The sequence below is a fragment of the Salmo trutta genome, chromosome 37 (assembly GCF_901001165.1).
Source record: "Salmo trutta chromosome 37, fSalTru1.1, whole genome shotgun sequence".
Taxonomy (NCBI): domain Eukaryota; kingdom Metazoa; phylum Chordata; class Actinopteri; order Salmoniformes; family Salmonidae; genus Salmo; species Salmo trutta.
The window spans coordinates 1,942,400-1,963,829 of NC_042993.1; the positions used below are offsets into that span (position 1 = coordinate 1,942,400).

Here is a 21,430-nt window from a genome sequence, read left to right on the forward strand (position 1 = left end):
CAACACCAATCCCCTCCAGTACCCACCAGACCACCCAGAAACCTCAGAGATCTTGTAAAACATTGGTCAAGAATAGTTACACACAACTTACACACACACACACGCACACATATATTTTCCCTCATGCCCTTTTCCATGCAACACACATTTAATGGAACACACCATCTTCTCAGGTACGTGTGCACTCACGCATGCACATGCACACACGTGCACACACACACACTGAAGTGTTGAATCTCAGAGCAGGTTTTGGGATAACAGACAGGACTATAGTAGAGGAATGAAGAAATGGAGAGGTTGAGTCAGAGAGACCAACGAAGGGGTGAAAAGAGGACAAACTCTTCCTGGTTTCAGCCCAAGTCTTCCTCCTCGTCTTCTCTACTGGAAGAGAAAGATGCAGCTGTGTTTAATGTAGCTGCTAGAAAGACTATGGTCCTCCAGTATGACACATAGATAACAACTGTTAGGTCTGAATGAAGCCTTTGTACACAGATAAACCCTGTGATATCGGACTCACATAAATCGGATTACAGACTGAGTTCTACAGTCCAGACTCTGAGACTAAACTCAAATATGGACAGAACTGTCTCTATATGTGTGAGAAAATAGAGAACCAGAGAGAGAATGAGGAGGATGGAGAGACAGAGGCAGAGAAAGAAAGGATGGAATGAGAAAGAGAGAGAGAGAGAGATGGAGGGAGGGAGGGAGATACAGTAGAGAGGGAGAGACTGCACGAGAGAGACAGAGAGAGAGAGATCAAATCAGTCTTTACTGGGTGATCAACCGGCAGAACTCCATGATGACTCATTTTGTTTTCATTAGATTAACGGACTTTACAGATAGCACACACGCACATGCACATTAACCCCCTGGCCGGCTCTAGCCTTTTGGGGGCCCTAAGTGAGATTTGGGTTCCCTAAGCGATGCCCACCACCAAGCGGGAAAACATTTTTAGTGGCCCCCCTCTTGATGGCTAGGAGAAAAAAATATGTTTTAATAAAGTTTATTTCCTGCAATTCTACGCATGTTGCCATGGGGAGTAGACAAAATGTTGTAGTTTTAAAGCAAGTTTTCTGCAGTTCTACACATCTTGCCATGGGGCGGAGATACATTATTGAAAGTTTTAAAGCAAATTCCCTGCATTTCTACACATTTTGCCCTGACTTATGCCATGCTAATGATGTCTGAGTGAGAGTGACTAACAAAATCACTGGGGCCCCCTGGAGGTCAGTGCCTCTGGGTCCGGTCCAGTGGGTGTCGAACTCATTCCATGGAGGGCCGAGTGTTTTTTGTTGAAAGTTCAATAGGTTCACTCCACAGCACAGATACTGAACTAAACAGCCTGACATGATGCAGATCAACTCAGGAGCACAAGACTGTAAGGCCCAGATTCAATCTGATCCTAGGTGATAGGCATTGCGGCTTTTAAAGGCAATTTCCAAATGTAATTTTTAATTTTTTTATTTAACCTTTATTTAATGTATGTCGATTGAGCCGACATATGCAGTGTTTACCGTTAATGTGATCTCCTCGAACATTGAATCCTGGCTTAAGTTGCTCTGGATTAGAGCGTCTGCTAAATGACTAATGTAATGTAAAATGTGTAGAGAGGAGGCAAGAAAAAGAGACAAACAGCAAGATAGACAGAGTAACATAGAGAGGGAGAAAGAGACAAACAGCAAGATAGACAGAGTAACATAGAGAGGGAGAAAGAGACAAACATCAAGATAGACAGAGTAACATAGAGAGGGAGAAAGAGACAAACAGCAAGACAGACAGAGTAACATAGAGAGGGAGAAGGAGACAAACAGCAAGACAGACAGAGTAACATAGAGAGGGAGAAAGAGACAAACAGCAAGACAGACAGAGTAACATAGAGAGGGAGAAAGAGACAAACTGTAAAGACAGACATCTAAAATGGAGGTGGGATTTAGAGTGCCTGTATTTGATTACTGACTCTCTCTCTCTCTCTCTACAGTGGTCAGGGCAGTTTATGCTGGAGACGGTGATGTCATTGCTGGACGTGCGGTCTGATTGGCTCTGGTGGGGCATTGATGTGATTTGATTGGCTGTGGTGGTCTATGGTTTGGTGAATGGAGAATAGGGAAAACATCATAAAACTGTCTGACCACTGGACTGGCAGTACAACAGATGTTAATGTTTTACTAACACACAAACATGCAGATACACAACAATAACACAACACAACACACACACGTAAAGTTTGCTAACACCCAGTGTTGCCAAAGCCAACTTAGATGACCCCGGGGAACCCCATAGACAAGGTGGAAACATACAGCTCTTTCCAGACGGTCTACTGCTTCCCACTGTCCGCATATACAGGCTGTTAGTGTGCTACTGCATAGCTCAGCTAATGTCTGACATATGGGTCATTACAGACACTGTATCTGACACTTTACAGCTTCCTGTTACCCCTCTACCACAACTACAGCACATCTGACAGTAGTGTTCTCTCTCTCTCCCCCTCTCCTGCATATCTTAGCTTTGTGAGGGGCAGTATGATACTCCTACATCGTTTAGATAGTATTGATTCAATGTGTTACAATAGTTTCCTGCTGCATAACTCATGTTTATAGTGTGTGTGTGTGGTGTGAGTGTTTTTGGCTCTCACTAGTTCTTCTATCCATTCCATTTCTATGGTCTGGCAGTAGGACACATTTTCATAGTTGCACTTTCTGACTGACAGTAATTTACTCTTGCATAGCTGAGCTTTATGTATGACAATAGTTTGTGTCTGCATTGCTCCTGTTCTATCACTTGGGATTACAACAGTAGTTAGCTCAGTCATATCTAAGCTTAATTCTTGGCAGACTGTTTTTTGTGGCTCTGACAGAGGTTCTACCTATATATGAATCTGTGGCTGTGTACTGGGAGGCTGGGAGACTGGTTGCGTGTGAGTGTGTGAGTGTGTGAGTGTGTGAGTTTGTGAGTGGGTGTGTGAGCTAACTCATCTGACTTAATTGCGTAAGTCTGAGGATCAAAGCCAGCATGCTGCCAGTCTAGTAACCTTTACAAACAAACAATGTTATATGGGTCATTTTGTGTGTGTGTGTGTGTGTGTGTGTGTGTGTGTGTGTGTGTGTGTGTGTGTGTGTGTGTGTGTGTGTGTGTGTGTGTGTGTGTGTGTGTGTGTGTGTGTGTGTGTGTGTGTGTGTGTGTTGTTTTGAGTTGCACATAACTGTTACTTGATTATGATCACATACCTCCTCCATTCGCTGTGGTCCCTGAGGCAACAACAAAAGGAGAGAGGGAACAGCAGGAGGAGAGAGGGAACAGCAGGAGGAGAGAGGGAAAAGCAGGATGAGAGAGGGAACAAAACGAGGAGAAAGGGAACAACAGGAGGGGAGATGGAACAGCAAGAGGAGAGAGGGAACAGCAGGAGAGGAGATGGAACAGCAGGAGGAGAGAGGGAACAGCAGGAGAGGAGATGGAACAACAGAGGAGAGAGGGAACAACAGGCCTAGAAAATGGAAAAAGGGAGGCATAGTTCCTTATCCACAAATAATAGAGGATGAAGTTGCTCTATGTAACAACTACAGTAGGATGAAGTTGATCAACCTAACAACTACAGTAGGATGAAGTTGCTCTATGTAACAACTACAGTAGGATGAAGTTGATCAACCTAACAACTAGAGTAGGATGAAGTTGATCTACCTAACAACTACAGTAGGAGGAAGTTGATCTACCTAACAACTAGAGTAGGATGAAGTTGTTCTACCTAACAACTACAGTAGGATGAAGTTGATCTACCTAACAACTAGTGTAGGATGAAGTTGTTCTACCTAACAACTAGAGTAGGATGAAGTTGTTCTACCTAACAACTAGAGTAGGATGAAGTTGATCTACCTAACAACTAGGTTAGAATGAAGTTGATCTACCCAACAACGAGAGTAGGATGAAGTTGATCTACCTAACAACTAGAGTAGGATGAAGTTGTTCTACCTAACAACTAGAGTAGGATGAAGTTGTTCTACCTAACAACTAGAGTAGGATGAAGTTGATCTACCTAACAACTAGAGTAGGATGAAGTTGATCTACCTAACAACTAGAGTAGGATGAAGTTGTTCTACCTAACAACTAGAGTAGGATGAAGTTGATCTACCTAACAACTAGGTTAGAATGAAGTTGATCTACCCAACAACGAGAGTAGGATGAAGTTGTTCTACCTAACAACTAGAGTAGGATGAAGTTGATCTACCTAACAACTAGGTTAGAATGAAGTTGATCTACCTAACAACTAGGTTAGAATGAAGTTGATCTACCTAACAACTAGAGTAGGATGAAGTTGATCTACCTAACAACTACAGTAGGATGAAGTTGATCTACCTAACAACTACAGTAGGATGAAGTTGATCTACCTAACAACTACAGTAGGATGAAGTTGATCTACCTAACAACTACAGTAGGATGAAGTTGATCTACCTAACAACTACAGTAGGATGAAGTTGATCTACCTAACAACTAGGTTAGGATGAAGTTGATCTACCTAACAACTAGAGTAGGATGAAGTTGATCTACCTAACAACTAGAGTAGGATGAAGTTGATCTACCTAACAACTACAGTAGGAGGAAGTTCATCTACCTAACAACTACAGTAGGATGAAGTTGATCAACCTAACAACTAGAGTAGGAGGAAGTTGATCTACCTAACAACTACAGTAGGAGGAAGTTGATCTACCTAACAACTAGAGTAGGATGATGTTGATCTACCTAACAACTAGAGTAGGATGAAGTTGATCTACCTAACAACTAGAGTAGGATGAAGTTGACCTACCTAACATCTACAGTAGGATGAAGTTGATCTACCTAACAACTAGAGTAGGATGGAGTTGATCTACCTAACAACTAGAGTAGGATGAAGTTGATCTACCTCACAACTAGAGTAGGATGAAGTTGATCTACCTAACATCTACAGTAGGATGAAGTTGATCTACCTAACAACTACAGTAGGATGAAGTTGATCTACCTAACAACTACAGTAGGATGAAGTTGATCTACTTAACAACTAGAGTAGGATGAAGTTGATCTACCTAACAACTACAGTAGGATGATGTTGATCTACCTAACAACTAGAGTAGGATGAAGTTGATCTACCTATCAACTACAGTAGAATGAAGTTCATCTACCTAACAACTAGAGTAGAATGAAGTTGATCTACCTAACAACTACAGTAGAATGAAGTTGATCTACCTAACAACTACAGTAGAATGAAGTTGATCTACCTAACAACTAGATTAGGATGAAGTTGATCTACCTAACAACTAGAGTAGGATGAAGTTGATCTACCTAACAACTAGAGTAGGATGAAGTTGATCTACCTAACAACTACAGTAGAATGAAGTTGATCTACCTAACAACTAGATTAGGATGAAGTTGATCTACCTAACAACTAGAGTAGGATGAAGTTGATCTACCTAACAACTAGAGTAGGATGAAGTTGATCTACCTAACAACTACAGTAGGATGAAGTTGATCTACCTAACAACTACAGTAGGATGAAGTTGATCTACCTAACAACTAGAATAGGATGAAGTTCATCTACCTAACAACTACAGTAGAATGAAGTTGATCTACCTATCAACTAGAATAGGATGATGTTGATCTACCTAACAACTAGAGTAGGATGAAGTTGATCTACCTAACAACTACAGTAGGATGAAGTTGTTCTACCTAACAACTACAGTAGAATGAAGTTGATCTACCTAACAACTAGGTTAGGATGAAGTTGTTCTACCTAACAACTAGAGTAGGATGAAGTTGATCTACCTAACAACTAGAGTAGGATGAAGTTGATCTACCTAACAACTACAGTAGGATGATGTTGATCTACCTAACAACTACAGTAGAATGAAATTGCACTAAACACAGATTTGTGACCTGCCATATAGTAGAGTTAGGATTTGGGAGGGTAAGCTGATCCTAGACCTGGGAACCACTTGGTTGACAGAGTTAATTTACGAGAAAAAACAAAGATGCTTAGTTACCACCAACCACGCCACAGAAGACACAAACAACAGTAGAAGTTGCCCTTAGGCACAGATGTAGGATCAGCTTACCCTCACCAAATCTTATCTTTAGTTATAAGGGGGAAAATGCTAAACTGGCCTTAGACCAGTGTGAGGGCTCAACATTCCCTCTAGTCCCAGAATTAGGAATGCTATTAGAGAACAGCGACATCCACTAGTGCAACAGTTGTACTGTCCTGTTAAAGGGGCTCTGCCTATGTATGCAACAGTTCCACCTGCAGAGGTCTTCATGTCTTTGTCCGTAGATGTAAAGGAATACAATTCAATAAAGGAAAAAATGGAATTTCACAAACCATGAGGATCAAGGAATTTGATAAATAGTTGAGTAAAGCACTTTTAAGTGTGATCATTCGGGTAAAACCTATTCTCAATAGTCTAACGAAGTGGCTAGCTGACCCACAGCATTTGGGAGACTGAATTAGTGATGCACTGGCGCAATCCTGTGGACGTTGAATGAACTACATCCACAACTCTCAACCAGGAGACCAGAGACCACTAGGTGGCCTCAGAGAGCTTTAAAGTGGTCTCTTGTACTGATTCATTATCATCCCGAAGTTGAATGTATTTATGACAGTTAGATGGAGACATACAGACAGACTGACAGAGACACAGTGTGTGTGTGTGTGTGTGTGTGTGTGTGTGTGTGTGTGTGTGTGTGTGTGTGTGTGTGTGTGTGTGTGTGTGTGTGTGTGTGTGTGTGTGTGTGTGTGCGTGTGTGAAAGAGAGAGAGAGAGAGAGAGAGAGAGAGAGAGAGAGAGAGAGAGAGAGAGAGAGAGAGCAACTAGATTGCTATGTGGCCCTAAACAGAGAGTACACAGTGGCAGAATACCTGACTACAGTGACTGACCCTTAAATTAAGAAACTAGTTGACTATGTACAGACACAGTGAGCATAGCCTTGCTATTGAGAATGGCCGCCGTAGGCAGACCTGGCTCTCAAGAAAAGACAGGCTATGTGCACACTACCCACAAAATGATGTTGAAACTGAGCTGCACTTCCTAACCTCCTGCCAAATGTATGACCATATTAGAGACACATATTTCCCTCAGATTACACAGACCCACAACTAACTATTGTTACAACACTGTATATAGACATAATATGACATTTGAAATGTCTTTATTCTTTTGGAACTTCTGTGAGTGTAATGTTTACTGTTGATTTTTTATTGTTTATTTCACTTTTGTTTATTATCTATTTCACTTGTTTTGGCAATGTAAAAATATGTTTCCCTTGCCAATAAAGCCCTTAAATTGAATTGAGAGAAAGAGACAGAGATATAATTGAGAGAGAAATTGAATTGAGAGAGAGAGAGACAGACAGAGATATAATTGAGAGAGACATTTAATTGAGAGAGAGAGAGAGAGAGACAGACAGAGATATAATTGAGAGAGACATTTAATTGAGAGAGAGAGAGAGACAGACAGAGATATAATTGAGAGAGACATTTAATTGAGAGAGAGAGAGAGCCAGATATGATTGAGAGAGAGCGAGAGAGACAGATATATAATTGAGAGAGAAATTTAATTGAGAGAGAGAGAGACAGATATAATTGAGAGAGACATTTAATTGAGAGAGAGAGACAGAGATATAATTGAGAAAGAGAGATAAAAAGAGAGAGAAAGAGACAGAGATATAATTGAGAGAGAAATTTAATTGAGAGAGAGAGATATAGAGAGACAGAGAGACAGAGATATAATTGAGAGAGAAATTTAATTGAGAGAGAGAGAGACAGAGATATAATTGAGAAATTTAATTGAGAGAGAGAGAGAGACAGATATAATTGAGAGAGAAATTTAATTGAGAGAGAGAGATATAGAGAGACAGAGAGACAGAGATATAATTGAGAGAGAAATTTAATTGAGAGAGAGAGGGACAGAGATATAATTGAGAGAGAAATTTAATTGAGAGAGAGAGAGAGAGAGACAGATATAATTGAGAGAGAAATTTAATTGAGAGAGAGAGAGACAGATATAATTGAGAGAGAAATTTAATTGAGGGAGAGAGAGACAGAGATATAATTGAGAGAGAGAGATAAAAAGAGAGAGAGACAGAGATATAATTGAGAGAGAGAGATAAAAAGAGAAAGAGACAGAGATATAATTGAGAGAGAGAGATAAAAAGAGAAAGAGACAGAGATATAATTGAGAGAGAAAGAGACAGAGATATAATTGAGAGAGAGAGATAAAAAGAGAGAGAGAGAGATATAATTGAGAGAGAGAGATAAAAAGAGAAAGAGACAGAGATATAATTGAGAGAGAGAGATAAAAAGAGAAAGAGACAGAGATATAATTGAGAGAGAAAGAGACAGAGATATAATTGAGAGAGAGAGATAAAAAGAGAGAGAGACAGAGATATAATTGAGAGAGAAAGAGACAGAGATATAATTGAGAGAGAAAGAGACAGAGATATAATTGAGAGAGAGAGATAAAAAGAGAGAGAGAGAGATATAATTGAGAGAGAGAGATAAAAAGAGAAAGAGACAGAGATATAATTGAGAGAGAGAGATAAAAAGAGAAAGAGACAGAGATATAATTGAGAGAGAAAGAGACAGAGATATAATTGAGAGAGAGAGATAAAAAGAGAGAGAAAGTCGTTTGGGGTTTTCAAAATGCGAACCAGGCGCGCGCTGAGAGAGGGACGCGCGAGGGAAGGAAGGTCTCCTCGCGCTGGAATAAAAGCACTATTGATTATTGTTTAGGAGTAAAACTCCACTATTCAGAGAGGGATACAATCGCTATAAATGAGGGAAAACGACGAAAAGAGGGATATAACCAACCAGAAGTGTGAAAATTTAAACAGAAAAGTTGTCAAGAAAACCCAAACATTGATTTACCTCAAATGGTTTGGTTGAAAGATGAATATGGGCACTTTCTTCGGATACTTTTTGGAGCGTCGAGCCAGGAGGAACATTCAGCAATAGAAAAGTAGACTATTTGACAGATAGTTAGGCCTATGGGTTTTTCTTTATTGGAAGCAATTAAACATGCATTTGTTAATCTGTTACGCATTGGTGAAGGTTTAACGACACTAAATTGGACTTTTCTTCGGGACAGGTGTTGGTTTTGAGCTTGAATCAGTTGTTTGGTTGTTTTTGACTAGTTGTTTAGACATTTGAGGTGTTAGTTGCGCACAGGTTAAGGTAATAATTTATGGCACATATTCAGGCCCACAAATATTTAGATAGTTTAGGCTACTGTTTGTCAAAAAGAAAATAAACCTAGAACAACCTCTGTTTAATTCATTAAAAAGCTGTCAACATATCGTTAAACCTGAAAGCGATTACAGCAACAGACCATAACTAAGTAGTCCGTTTTTCCCTCAATAATTTGTGAAGCAGGGTTGTCGGAAGCAACACAACACGGTTACATTACAACCCGCTCAAGCAATACCACTGGAACTGTGTTTTTACGGTTTTCACGGTTCCCCGGGGAATACAGCGAGTTGAAAGACTGCGCGTGTGTTCGCGCTGTTATGCCGGAGCACTGAATTTAAACGAACTCTAGAGCACTGAATTTAAACGAACTCTAGAGCACTGAATTTAAACGAACTCTAGAGCACTGAATTTAAACGAACTCTAGGGAAATTAAATACCAAGTCTGGAACAGAAAGAGAGATAACACGAAGCCCTTCCATCCTTTACAACATGGAGCTGCACAAATACCTGCTACTCCTCAAGTTCATAGTTCTCCTCAAAGGTAAGTTTATAACCAGTGTGAGTTTTCACGTTGTCTATCATCTCAACCTTTCTAGAGCTGTTTTTTTTCTCACGAATACCTTTAACCCTTGACCCCGACCTTGACCCTTTTACAAAGTCACTTCAATGACAGCATTTTGACAGTTTAAATAGCCTATACAAACATGTTCATGAATATTAGGCATTTTCTAGTTCGAGATTCATCAGTGTATTGTTATCCCAATGGCATTATAGGACCTACAACCTCTGCAGAGAAGTCTCTGGACCTTTATGGCACAGCCAGCTAATGCACCTACAGTACATCCTAGGTCCTAGAACATAAACACTGATCCTGTAAACCAGTTGAAAGACCTCTATAACCACGACAGTGTGCAGGGTCATTCTCTATGCTGAGACTGGGTCCAGCTATTTACTGTGTAGGCATACAGCTGTTTCCCTGGTTCCCCCCTGCTGCTGCTCCCCTGTCCAACTGTATGATATGGTAATCAAGTTACCTACTGGAGCTCCCTCAGTGGACTCACTCCTTATCTTCAAACAACCATGAATAATGAATAATGGATTATATTTCTACACAATATGGCTTTTCTCTAAGTCTCAAAGCTCAAAGAACTTGAAGTTTAAGTGATTCACCTAAACAACTGCAGGCATCATTCTCTAAGGTACAAAGGCTGAGGCAGGGATATTTAGAAAGCTCCATGTAGCCTCCCTGTAGGCCTACATCATGTGAGAGATAATGCCCAGCCACTGTCATGGGGTCTACACCTTTATGGCACAAGAGGCTTTCCACTTTCACCTCTAACCACAGGGTTGCTGGTTCAAACCCCATTTTGACTGCCACCTTAATCACTACATTGGTGGCAGAAGTGGGATTCTGCAGTCTGGCCTTTTTTGCCCTCCTGCAAGGTTTAACTGTACAATATGGTAATTAGTTTACATAGCTTCTTCAATGTGTAGGGCTATCTTCTCTCCTGCTGGTTGCTGGATAACCCCCCCCCCCCCCCCCCCCCCCCCCGAATTGCTACACTGGTGCCAGTGGGAGGGTTAGACCTAAATTCTATCAGTAATATCCATCTCTCCAGAATTCACCTAGAAGCTCCAGTTATAGTAATACGGTATTTCCGTCAGACGAACCACACTCATTTTCACGCTTGTTAATGTCGACTACCCCACCTCCCAACCCCTGCATGTTACCTCTACCATAACACACCTCACTCACTGACTACTGTTAGACGGCAGGAGAGCAGAGAAAATACTATTATAGTTTCAGCAGGAATGAGTGTTGACACAGTCGATAAGCAGGGAGTAAATTGCTACGTTACTGTGCAGTGAGTGGCCATGAAAAGAATGAAGATATGGTATTATTAGACAGGGCAGAATCACGGTAATCTATTGCAAGGCATGATACAGTAAAGCTAGACCCTGTAAGATTTCTTGCTGCTATTAGCAACCTCCATCCCACTCTAGTAGAGCATGTTGAGCACCATGATGATCCTGTTCATAAGTATGTCCACAGTGTATAACACTGTAATAAGTAGGCAGTAGACATCTTACTTAAAGGTGGGGTGTTTAGAAGTAGCTTTTTGGATCTATGTATCCATACACTGAGTGTACAAAACATTAAGAACACCTGCTCTTTCCATGACATGTACAGACCAGGTGAATCCAGGTGAAAGCTATGATCCCTTATTGATTTCACCTGTTAAATCCACTTCAATTAGTCTAGATGAAGGGGAGGAGACAGGTTAAATAAGGATTTTTAGGCCTTGAGACAATTGATACATGGATTGTGTATGTGTGCCATTCAGAGTTTGAATGGGAAAGACAAAATATTTAAGTGCCTTTGAACAGGGTATGGTAGTAGGTGCCAGGCGCACCGGTTTGAGTGTCAAGAACTGCAATGATGCTGGGTTTTTCACACTCAACAGTTTCCTGTGTGTATCAAGAATGTTCCACCACCCAAAGGACATCAAGCCACCTTGACACAACTGTGGGAAGCATTGGAGTCAACATGAGCCAGCATCCCTGTGGAACGCTTTTGACACCTTGTAGAGTCCTTGCCCTGACTTGAGGCTGTTCCTAGGGCAAAAGGGGGTGCAACTCAATATTAGGAAGGTGTTCCTAATGATTTGTACATTCAGTGTTATTTATAAACCTGGTTTAACTGTTCTGTATAGGATCCCTGTATGATGTCAAACATGATCTGAGTGAGACCACGTACCAGTCCAACACAACACAACACAACACTGCTGTCTGTTCAGGCCACGTACCAGTCCAACACAACAAATCAAATCAAATCAAATTTATTTATATAGCTCTTTGTACATCAGCTGATATCTCAAAGTGCTGTACAGAAACCCAGCCTAAAACCCCAAACAGCAAGCAATGCATGTGAAAGAAGCACGGTGGCTAGGAAAAACTCCCTAGGAAAAACTCCCTAGAAAGGCCAAAATGTTAATAAATGACCAGCATGGTCAAATAATAATAATCATAGTAGTTGTCGAGGGTGCAACAAGCACGTCTGGTGAACAGGTCAGGGTTCCATAGCCGCAGGCAGAACAGTTGAAACTGGAGCAGCAGCACGGCCAGGTGGACTGGGGACAGCAAGGAGTCATCATGCCAGGTAGTCCTGAGACATGGTCCTAGGGCTCAGGTCCTCCGAGAGAAAGAAAGAAAGAGAGAATTAGAGAGAGCATATTTAAATTCACACAGGATAAGACAAGAGAAATACTCCAGATGTAACAGACTGACCCTAGCCCCCCGACACATAAACTACTGCAGCATAAATACTGGAGGCTGAGACAGGAGGGATCAGAAGACACTGTGGCCCCATCCGATGATACCCCCAGACAGGGCCAAACAGGCAGGATATAACCCCACCCACTTTGCCAAAGCACAGCCCCCACACCACTAGAGGGATGTCTCCAACCACCAACTTACCGTCCTAAGACAAGGCCGAGTATAGCCCACAAAGATCTCCGCCACGGCACAGCCCAAGGGGGGGCGCCAACCCAGACAGGAAGACCACGTCAGTGACTCAACCCACTCAAGTGACGCACCCCTCCCACGGACGGCATGGAAGAACACCAGTAAGCCAGTGACTCAGCCCCTGTAATAGGGTTAGAGGCAGAGAATCCCAGTGGAAAGAGGGGAACCGGCAAGGCAGAGACAGCAAGGGCGGTTCGTTGCTCCAGCCTTTCCGTTCACCTTCACACTCCTGGGACAGACTATACTTAATCATAGGACCTACTGAAGAGATGTGTCTTCAGTAAAGACTTAAAGGTTGAGACTGATTCTGCGTCTCTCACATGGGTACGCAGACCATTCCATAAAAATTGAGCTCTATAGGAGAAAGCCCTACCTCCAGCCGTTTGCTTAGAAAATTCTAGGGACAATTAGGAGGCCTGCGTCTTGTGACCGTAGCGTAATTGTAGGTATGTACGGCAGGACCAAATCGGAAAGATAGATAGGAGCAAGCCCATGTAATGCTTTGTAGGTTAGCAGTAAAACCTTGAAATCAGCCCTTGCCTTAACAGGAAGCCAGTGTAGGGAGGCTAGCACTGGAGTAATATGATCAAATTTTGGGGTTCTAGTCAGGATTCTAGCAGCCGTATTTAGCACTAACTGAAGTTTGTTTAGTGCTTTATCCGGGTAGCCGGAAAGTAGAGCATTGCAGTAGTCCAGCCTAGAAGTAACAAAAGCATGGATTAATTTTTCTGCATCATTTTTGGACAGAAAGTTTCTTATTTTTGCAATGTTACGTAGATGGAAAAAAGCTGTCCTTGAAACAGTCTTGATATGTTCTTCAAAAGAGAGATCAGGGTCCAGAGTAACGCCGAGGTCCTTCACAGTTTTATTTGAGACGACTGTACAACCATCCAGATTAATTGTCAGATTCAACAGAAGATCTCTTTGTTTCTTGGGACCTAGGACAAGCATCTCTGTTTTGTCCGAGTTTAAAAGTAGAAAGTTTGCAGCCATCCACTTCTTTTATAACACAACACTGCTGTCTGTTCAGGCCACGTACCAGTCCAACACAACACAACACTGCTGTCTGTTCAGGCCACGTACCAGTCCAACACAACACAACACTGCTGTCTGTTCAGGCCACGTACCAGTCCAACACAACACAACACTGCTGTCTGTTCAGGCCACGTACCAGTCCAACACAACACAACACTGCTGTCTGTTCAGGCCACGTACCAGTCCAACACAACACAACACTGCTGTCTGTTCAGGCCACGTACCAGTCCAACACAACACAACACTGCTGTCTGTTCAGGCCACGTACCAGTCCAACACAACACAACACTGCTGTCTGTTCAGGCCACGTACCAGTCCAACACAACACAACACTGCTGTCTGTTCAGGCCACGTACCAGTCCAACACAACACAACACTGCTGTCTGTTCAGGCCACGTACCAGTCCAACACAACACAACACTGCTGTCTGTTCAGGCCACGTACCAGTCCAACACAACACAACACTGCTGTCTGTTCAGGCCACGTACCAGTCCAACACAACACAACACTGCTGTCTGTTCAGGCCACGTACCAGTCCAACACAACACAACACTGCTGTCTGTTCAGGCCACGTACCAGTCCAACACAACACAACACTGCTGTCTGTTCAGGCCACGTACCAGTCCAACACAACACAACACTGCTGTCTGTTCAGGCCACGTACCAGTCCAACACAACACAACACTGCTGTCTGTTCAGGCCACGTACCAGTCCAACACAACACAACACTGCTGTCTGTTCAGGCCACGTACCAGTCCAACACAACACAACACTGCTGTCTGTTCAGGCCACGTACCAGTCCAACACAACACAACACTGCTGTCTGTTCAGGCCACGTACCAGTCCAACACAACACAACACTGCTGTCTGTTCAGGCCACGTACCAGTCCAACACAACACAACACTGCTGTCTGTTCAGGCCACGTACCAGTCCAACACAACACAACACTGCTGTCTGTTCAGGCCACGTACCAGTCCAACACAACACAACACTGCTGTCTGTTCAGGCCACGTACCAGTCCAACACAACACAACACTGCTGTCTGTTCAGGCCACGTACCAGTCCAACACAACACAACACTGCTGTCTGTTCAGGCCACGTACCAGTCCAACACAACACAACACTGCTGTCTGTTCAGGCCACGTACCAGTCCAACACAACACAACACTGCTGTCTGTTCAGGCCACGTACCAGTCCAACACAACACAACACTGCTGTCTGTTCAGGCCACGTACCAGTCCAACACAACACAACACTGCTGTCTGTTCAGGCCACGTACCAGTCCAACACAACACAACACTGCTGTCTGTTCAGGCCACGTACCAGTCCAACACAACACAACACTGCTGTCTGTTCAGGCCACGTACCAGTCCAACACAACACAACACTGCTGTCTGTTCAGGCCACGTACCAGTCCAACACAACACAACACTGCTGTCTGTTCAGGCCACGTACCAGTCCAACACAACACAACACTGCTGTCTGTTCAGGCCACGTACCAGTCCAACACAACACAACACTGCTGTCTGTTCAGGCCACGTACCAGTCCAACACAACACAACACTGCTGTCTGTTCAGGCCACGTACCAGTCCAACACAACACAACACTGCTGTCTGTTCAGGCCACGTACCAGTCCAACACAACACAACACTGCTGTCTGTTCAGGCCACGTACCAGTCCAACACAACACAACACTGCTGTCTGTTCAGGCCACGTACCAGTCCAACACAACACAACACTGCTGTCTGTTCAGGCCACGTACCAGTCCAACACAACACAACACTGCTGTCTGTTCAGGCCACGTACCAGTCCAACACAACACAACACTGCTGTCTGTTCAGGCCACGTACCAGTCCAACACAACACAACACTGCTGTCTGTTCAGGCCACGTACCAGTCCAACACAACACAACACTGCTGTCTGTTCAGGCCACGTACCAGTCCAACACAACACAACACTGCTGTCTGTTCAGGCCACGTACCAGTCCAACACAACACAACACTGCTGTCTGTTCAGGCCACGTACCAGTCCAACACAACACAACACTGCTGTCTGTTCAGGCCACGTACCAGTCCAACACAACACAACACTGCTGTCTGTTCAGGCCACGTACCAGTCCAACACAACACAACACTGCTGTCTGTTCAGGCCACGTACCAGTCCAGCACAACACAACACTGCTGTCTGTTCAGGCCACGTACCAGTCCAGCACAACACAACACTGCTGTCTGTTCAGGCCACGTACCAGTCCAGCACAACACAACACTGCTGTCTGTTCAGGCCACGTACCAGTCCAACACAACACAACACTGCTGTCTGTTCAGGCCACGTACCAGTCCAACACAACACAACACTGCTGTCTGTTCAGGCCACGTACCAGTCCAACACAACACAACACTGCTGTCTGTTCAGGCCACGTACCAGTCCAACACAACACAACACTGCTGTCTGTTCAGGCCACGTACCAGTCCAACACAACACAACACTGCTGTCTGTTCAGGCCACGTACCAGTCCAACACAACACAACACTGCTGTCTGTTCAGGCCACGTACCAGTCCAACACAACACAACACTGCTGTCTGTTCAGGCCACGTACCAGTCCAACACAACACAACACTGCTGTCTGTTCAGGCCACGTACCAGTCCAACACAACACAACACTGCTGTCTGTTCAGGCCACGTACCAGTCCAACACAACACAACACTGCTGTCTGTTCAGGCCACGTACCAGTCCAACACAACACAACACTGCTGTCTGTTCAGGCCACGTACCAGTCCAACACAACACAACACTGCTGTCTGTTCAGGCCACGTACCAGTCCAACACAACACAACACTGCTGTCTGTTCAGGCCACGTACCAGTCCAACACAACACAACACTGCTGTCTGTTCAGGCCACGTACCAGTCCAACACAACACAACACTGCTGTCTGTTCAGGCCACGTACCAGTCCAACACAACACAACACTGCTGTCTGTTCAGGCCACGTACCAGTCCAACACAACACAACACTGCTGTCTGTTCAGGCCACGTACCAGTCCAACACAACACAACACTGCTGTCTGTTCAGGCCACGTACCAGTCCAGCACAACACAACACTGCTTTCTGTTCAGGCCACGTACCAGTCCAGCACAACACAACACTGCTGTCTGTTCAGGTCACGTCTCTGTCTCCTCCTGCTGATTCCGAGGAATGAATGAGGAAGCAATGCATTGAAGTCACCGTAGTCGGACGCTGTTTGTGGTTAGCCTGTACTACACTTCATTACCTGTTTGAGACATGCATGTGTGTGTGTGTGTGTGATGTGTGTGATGTTGATGGTTTGAGCAGGCCTCCCCAGTGTGTTAACCAGGCATACCAGGACTGTTATCTGCTCTGTTATGCTTTACTGAGATGTAGAACACAGGTGTGTGTATGGGGGGATAGCTGGGGAATTCTTTCTCTTCTCTCTCTCTCTCCTCTCCCCAGTCGTTCTCCTACACAATCTCTCTTCTCCCAATCTCTCTCTCTCTCCTCTCCTATCCTCTTCCCAGTCCTTCTCCTCTTCCCAGTCCTTCTCCTACACAATCTCCCTGTCTCTCTCTTCTCTCTCCTCTACCAATTTCTTCCCAGTCCTTCTCCTACACACTTTCTCTTCTCCCAATGTCTCTTTCTGTTTCTCTCATTGTTTCTCTCTCTTTCCCTCCCTCTTACTGTCCATTATATCTCTTTCCTTCTCTGTCTTTCTTTCTCACTCCCACTCTCTTCCACCCCCATACCCCACTAGGGACTGATAGAGATGGGAACAGAACATGATGGAGGTGAGTCAGAGAGCAAGAGAAATGGAGGTGAGGGTAGAGCGAGAAGCCTTGTAATTCAATGAATACTAGAGAAACAGAGAGGCAGACACCTACTGTGGTCATCATTGCATGGCCTACCAGAGACGACCAAAGTATAAGCCAAGAGGCCACTGCAGACATGTGAAGACAACAAGAGATGAAGAGGAGAGGAGCAGATAAAGAAGTGGACAAAATAAAATGATGGGAGTGAGTGGTAGAAAGATTGGTAGATAGTTTAAAGTAGAAAACGTGTGCGTGGGTGAGAGAGAGAGAGAGAGAGAGAGAAGCTGTGATAGAGAGACTGTGGGCCATTGGAAATGCCATAAATCAGAGCCACATGTAGTCTCCATACTTAACACACGTCTGTGGTCAGGCTGCCATTCATCTGTAACACACGTAACACTGTACTGTCAACTCCACTGACCTGTCATCCCCGAATACATACATCATTCAGTAGCAGTACACACAAACGCACACACACACACACACACACACACACACATAGCAGCAAGAGCAATGCGAGCCGATCGTGTGGTTGAACAGTGAGAGGAATCTGAATCTGGACGGGGTTTGGGCGCATAAATGTTTACAGTCAGTTGTCATGACGATCCATGGTCAGACAGGCTGTGGTACAGACCCATATAACCCAGCTGAAAATGAGAGAGGAGCAGGAGAGGAGAGGAGGGTGGTTTGGTGGTGAGGGTGAAGAGCCGGGAAGGGGGTACAGGAGGAAGAGGAGGATTAAAATGGGATGATTTGAGTGGAGAGCGGGGGTTAAGGTGGCGGGGGGGGGGGGGGGGGGGGGGGGGGGGGTAGGAGAGAGGGGTGAAGGGGTCTTGATAATGCGACGGACAGTCTTTGAAACATATGAGAGGTGTGTGTGTGTGATGCCCGGCCACAATTAAAGAGAGTTGAAGTGATTAAACAGTAGAGATGTTATGATGTCACATCAATGAAAGAGAGGCGCAGGATCATGGTTACTGTATGGGAGAGGCATGGCTCCTATAATCAAGGAAATTCATCTGGAGGGAGAAAGAGGAGGAGGATGAAGAATAAGATGGAGGGAGCAAGCAGCGAGAAGGAGGAAGAATAGGGGGAAACAGAGAGAAAAAGAGAGTAAACATATCCAGTTACTTCTCACAACCCTGCGGAATCCCCTTCTGTTGGTGTGTGTGTGTGTGTGTGTGTGTGTGTGTGTGTGTGTGTGTGTGTGTGTGTGTGTGTGTGTGTGTGTGTGTGTGTGTGTGTGTGTGTGCAAGACTTTGTGTGTTGGTGGTTTTTGGTAGCGTGTTTTGTTCACCAGTCTGCTGGTGAGTTCTGCACTATAAAAAAGTCTAGTTGTTTCATCTAATTATTATGAAGTAACTGGTTCCACAGCCTTTTTAAGTTTAATACACTTTTCGATGAAAGTGTTACCTGAAATTAACATTTGTAGTTGGCACAAACTTAGCTCCAAAACCTGCGCAAAAATTCAGTCAACTTAAAATGTGTTTGTTCATTCAACTAGAAATGATTATTTGGGCATCTTAATTAAGAAGGTCTGTGCAACTGGTTACATTTAACATACAATGTTTTAAACTTCCTTGATTACTTTGTGCATGTTCATTTATACAGTAATTCATATTCAACATGTCCTCAACTGGGGGCTGAACTCACAACCTTCTGGTTCACAGCATTCCAATTGTCCTGCTACTCCACCATGTCTGTGTCAGTGATCAATTCATCTGACTATTCTCTCATCATTGATTTGAGTTACTTATTTCAGTAATTTGAGTATTTTCTGTATAGTAGTCTAATGTTGGTGGGCATAGTACTCATTTTTATGTTTCTCCTTAATCGCTATGATAAATAAAATCATTTTACTTGAGTACTTTTAACAGAGCTGAGATTTACTTTGAAGTGCAAAGTGTAGCAATACAGATGAACTCAGTAATTGACATAGACACAGTGATGTAGCAGGAAGATTTGTGTCCTGTGTCCCAAGAGGTTGAGAGTTCAAAGCCCAGGTGAGGATGAATAATAATTACTGTAGAAATTAATATGCACAATGTAATCATGTGTCAAATATGTCAGTTGAAAATATTGTATGTCAAAAGCATCGTTTATGTATATGTAACTAATTTCAAAGCCAAATAATAATTTCTAGTTGAATGAACATGTGAGGTAAGTTGAGCAAACACATCATTTTAAGTTGACTACATTTTTGTGTACATTTTCAGAAGTTGGAGCTATGTTTTGGCCAACAATTTTTTTTAAGATCAGTTAACACCTTGATCGAAAATACTTAAAGATGCACTGTGCAGAAATCGCTCCACCATTTCCTGGTTGATAAAATTCTAATAGTTCGCCTTATTTCGCTTTGTGACAAAACAAGCAAGTATAGCGTAGAAAATCATTCTACCATCAATAACCAAAAATATTGTATTTTCAGCTGTTTGAAGCTGGTGTACAAAACACAAGATGTAAAAACGAAACTTAAGAACGGGAAGCATAGAAATAGCGAACATAGAACTACTGCTTTTTAGACTTGCTTACAATGAGAATGACAGATCTATAACTCACATCTATAACTGTTACTTCGGGTCACGTCGGGTCACCCAACAAGTAACATATTGCAGCTATAAGCATTTTTTACAGTGTGTTGGTTAGGCCTGTATGTACCCTATGTTTGGGGTTCTAGCCTGGGTTAGGCCTGTATGTACCCTATGTTTGGGGTTTTAGCCCGGGTAACTGTTAGGTCTGTATCTCCATTGTGTTTATATGCATTACAGTTGGGGGTGTTTGCTAAAATGTTCTGGTGTCTGTGAGTCTATTTTAATGTGAAGGCACTCCACAGGTCTCCTCTCTTTAAATTACATCATCATAAAGAGTGTAGTGTGGCTTTTATTTTGACAGTTGGCCTGTGTGTTTCCATGTCTGTTTTCTCAGTCACACACCTCCCCTGGGCGAGTCAATGAACTATCCTTCTTCCATTCCTTTGCTTGCTCCGTCGCTCTACCTCTTTCTCTCGTTCTTCTGTACCTCTCTTGCTTTCCCTCTACCCTCTCTTTCTCTCTCTCTCTGTGTCTGTATAAAGGGCAGGTTTGTATGGTATAACAGGGAGCTACTTTACTACATAGTTTTTATAACCCCCCCCCTCTCTCCCTCCTTCCCGCTCTCCCCTTCTCTCCCTCTCCTTTTCCCCCCTAGACTGAACTCCCTTTTTCTTCAAAGGTCGTCTTTGGTCACTCTGTTTATCCTTCTCCCCTCCCTCCATCTCAATTCAATTCAATTTAAGGGCTTCATTGGAATGGGAAACATATGTTTACATTGCCCCTCTCACCCCACAACCCCAGCCCCTCTCACCCCACAACCCCCGCCCCTCTCACCCCACAACCCCCGCCCCTCTCACCCCACAACCCCCGCCCCTCTCACCCCACAACCCCCGCCCCTCTCACCCCACAACCCCAGCCCCTCTCACCCCACAACCCCCGCCCCTCTCACCCCACAACCCCAGCCCCTCTCACCCCACAACCCCAGCCCCTCTCACCCCACAACCCCAGCCCCTCTCTCCCCATAACCCCTTTTTATAACCTTCTCTCTGTTGTAATGTTCCCTCAGGGTTGTGTGAGTGTTTCAACATCGATGTTAAGCGGCCTCGTATCTACACTGGTCCAGAGGAGGCCCTGTTTGGTTTCTCTGTGCTACAGCATGACAATGCGGGGGACAAATCGTGAGTACCAACATCTGTATGTGTGTGTGTTTGTCAAAGGTCGAAAAGGGGGTGCTTATATTTGTCCTGTTTCACTGCATATACAAGTGGGTAACCTGTATATGTACAGGTTACCCACTTATTGATGGCG

General features: G+C 43.8%; 1 protein-coding gene across 2 annotated transcripts in view; it reads left to right on the top strand.

Moving 5' to 3' along the window:
• Positions 1-8,597: 8,597 nt before the first annotated feature.
• Positions 8,598-21,430, top strand: part of LOC115176394 (integrin alpha-10) — a 53,213-nt gene continuing 40,380 nt past the window's right edge. For both annotated transcript variants that reach the window (XR_003872235.1, XM_029736416.1), the window contains exons 1-2: positions 8,598-9,745; positions 21,189-21,300. Coding sequence is in view for 1 of the 2 variants with exons in the window: in XM_029736416.1 (XP_029592276.1) it covers positions 9,694-9,745; positions 21,189-21,300 (164 nt within the window). In the remaining variant the exon portion in view is untranslated. The remainder of the gene's footprint in view (positions 9,746-21,188; positions 21,301-21,430) is intronic.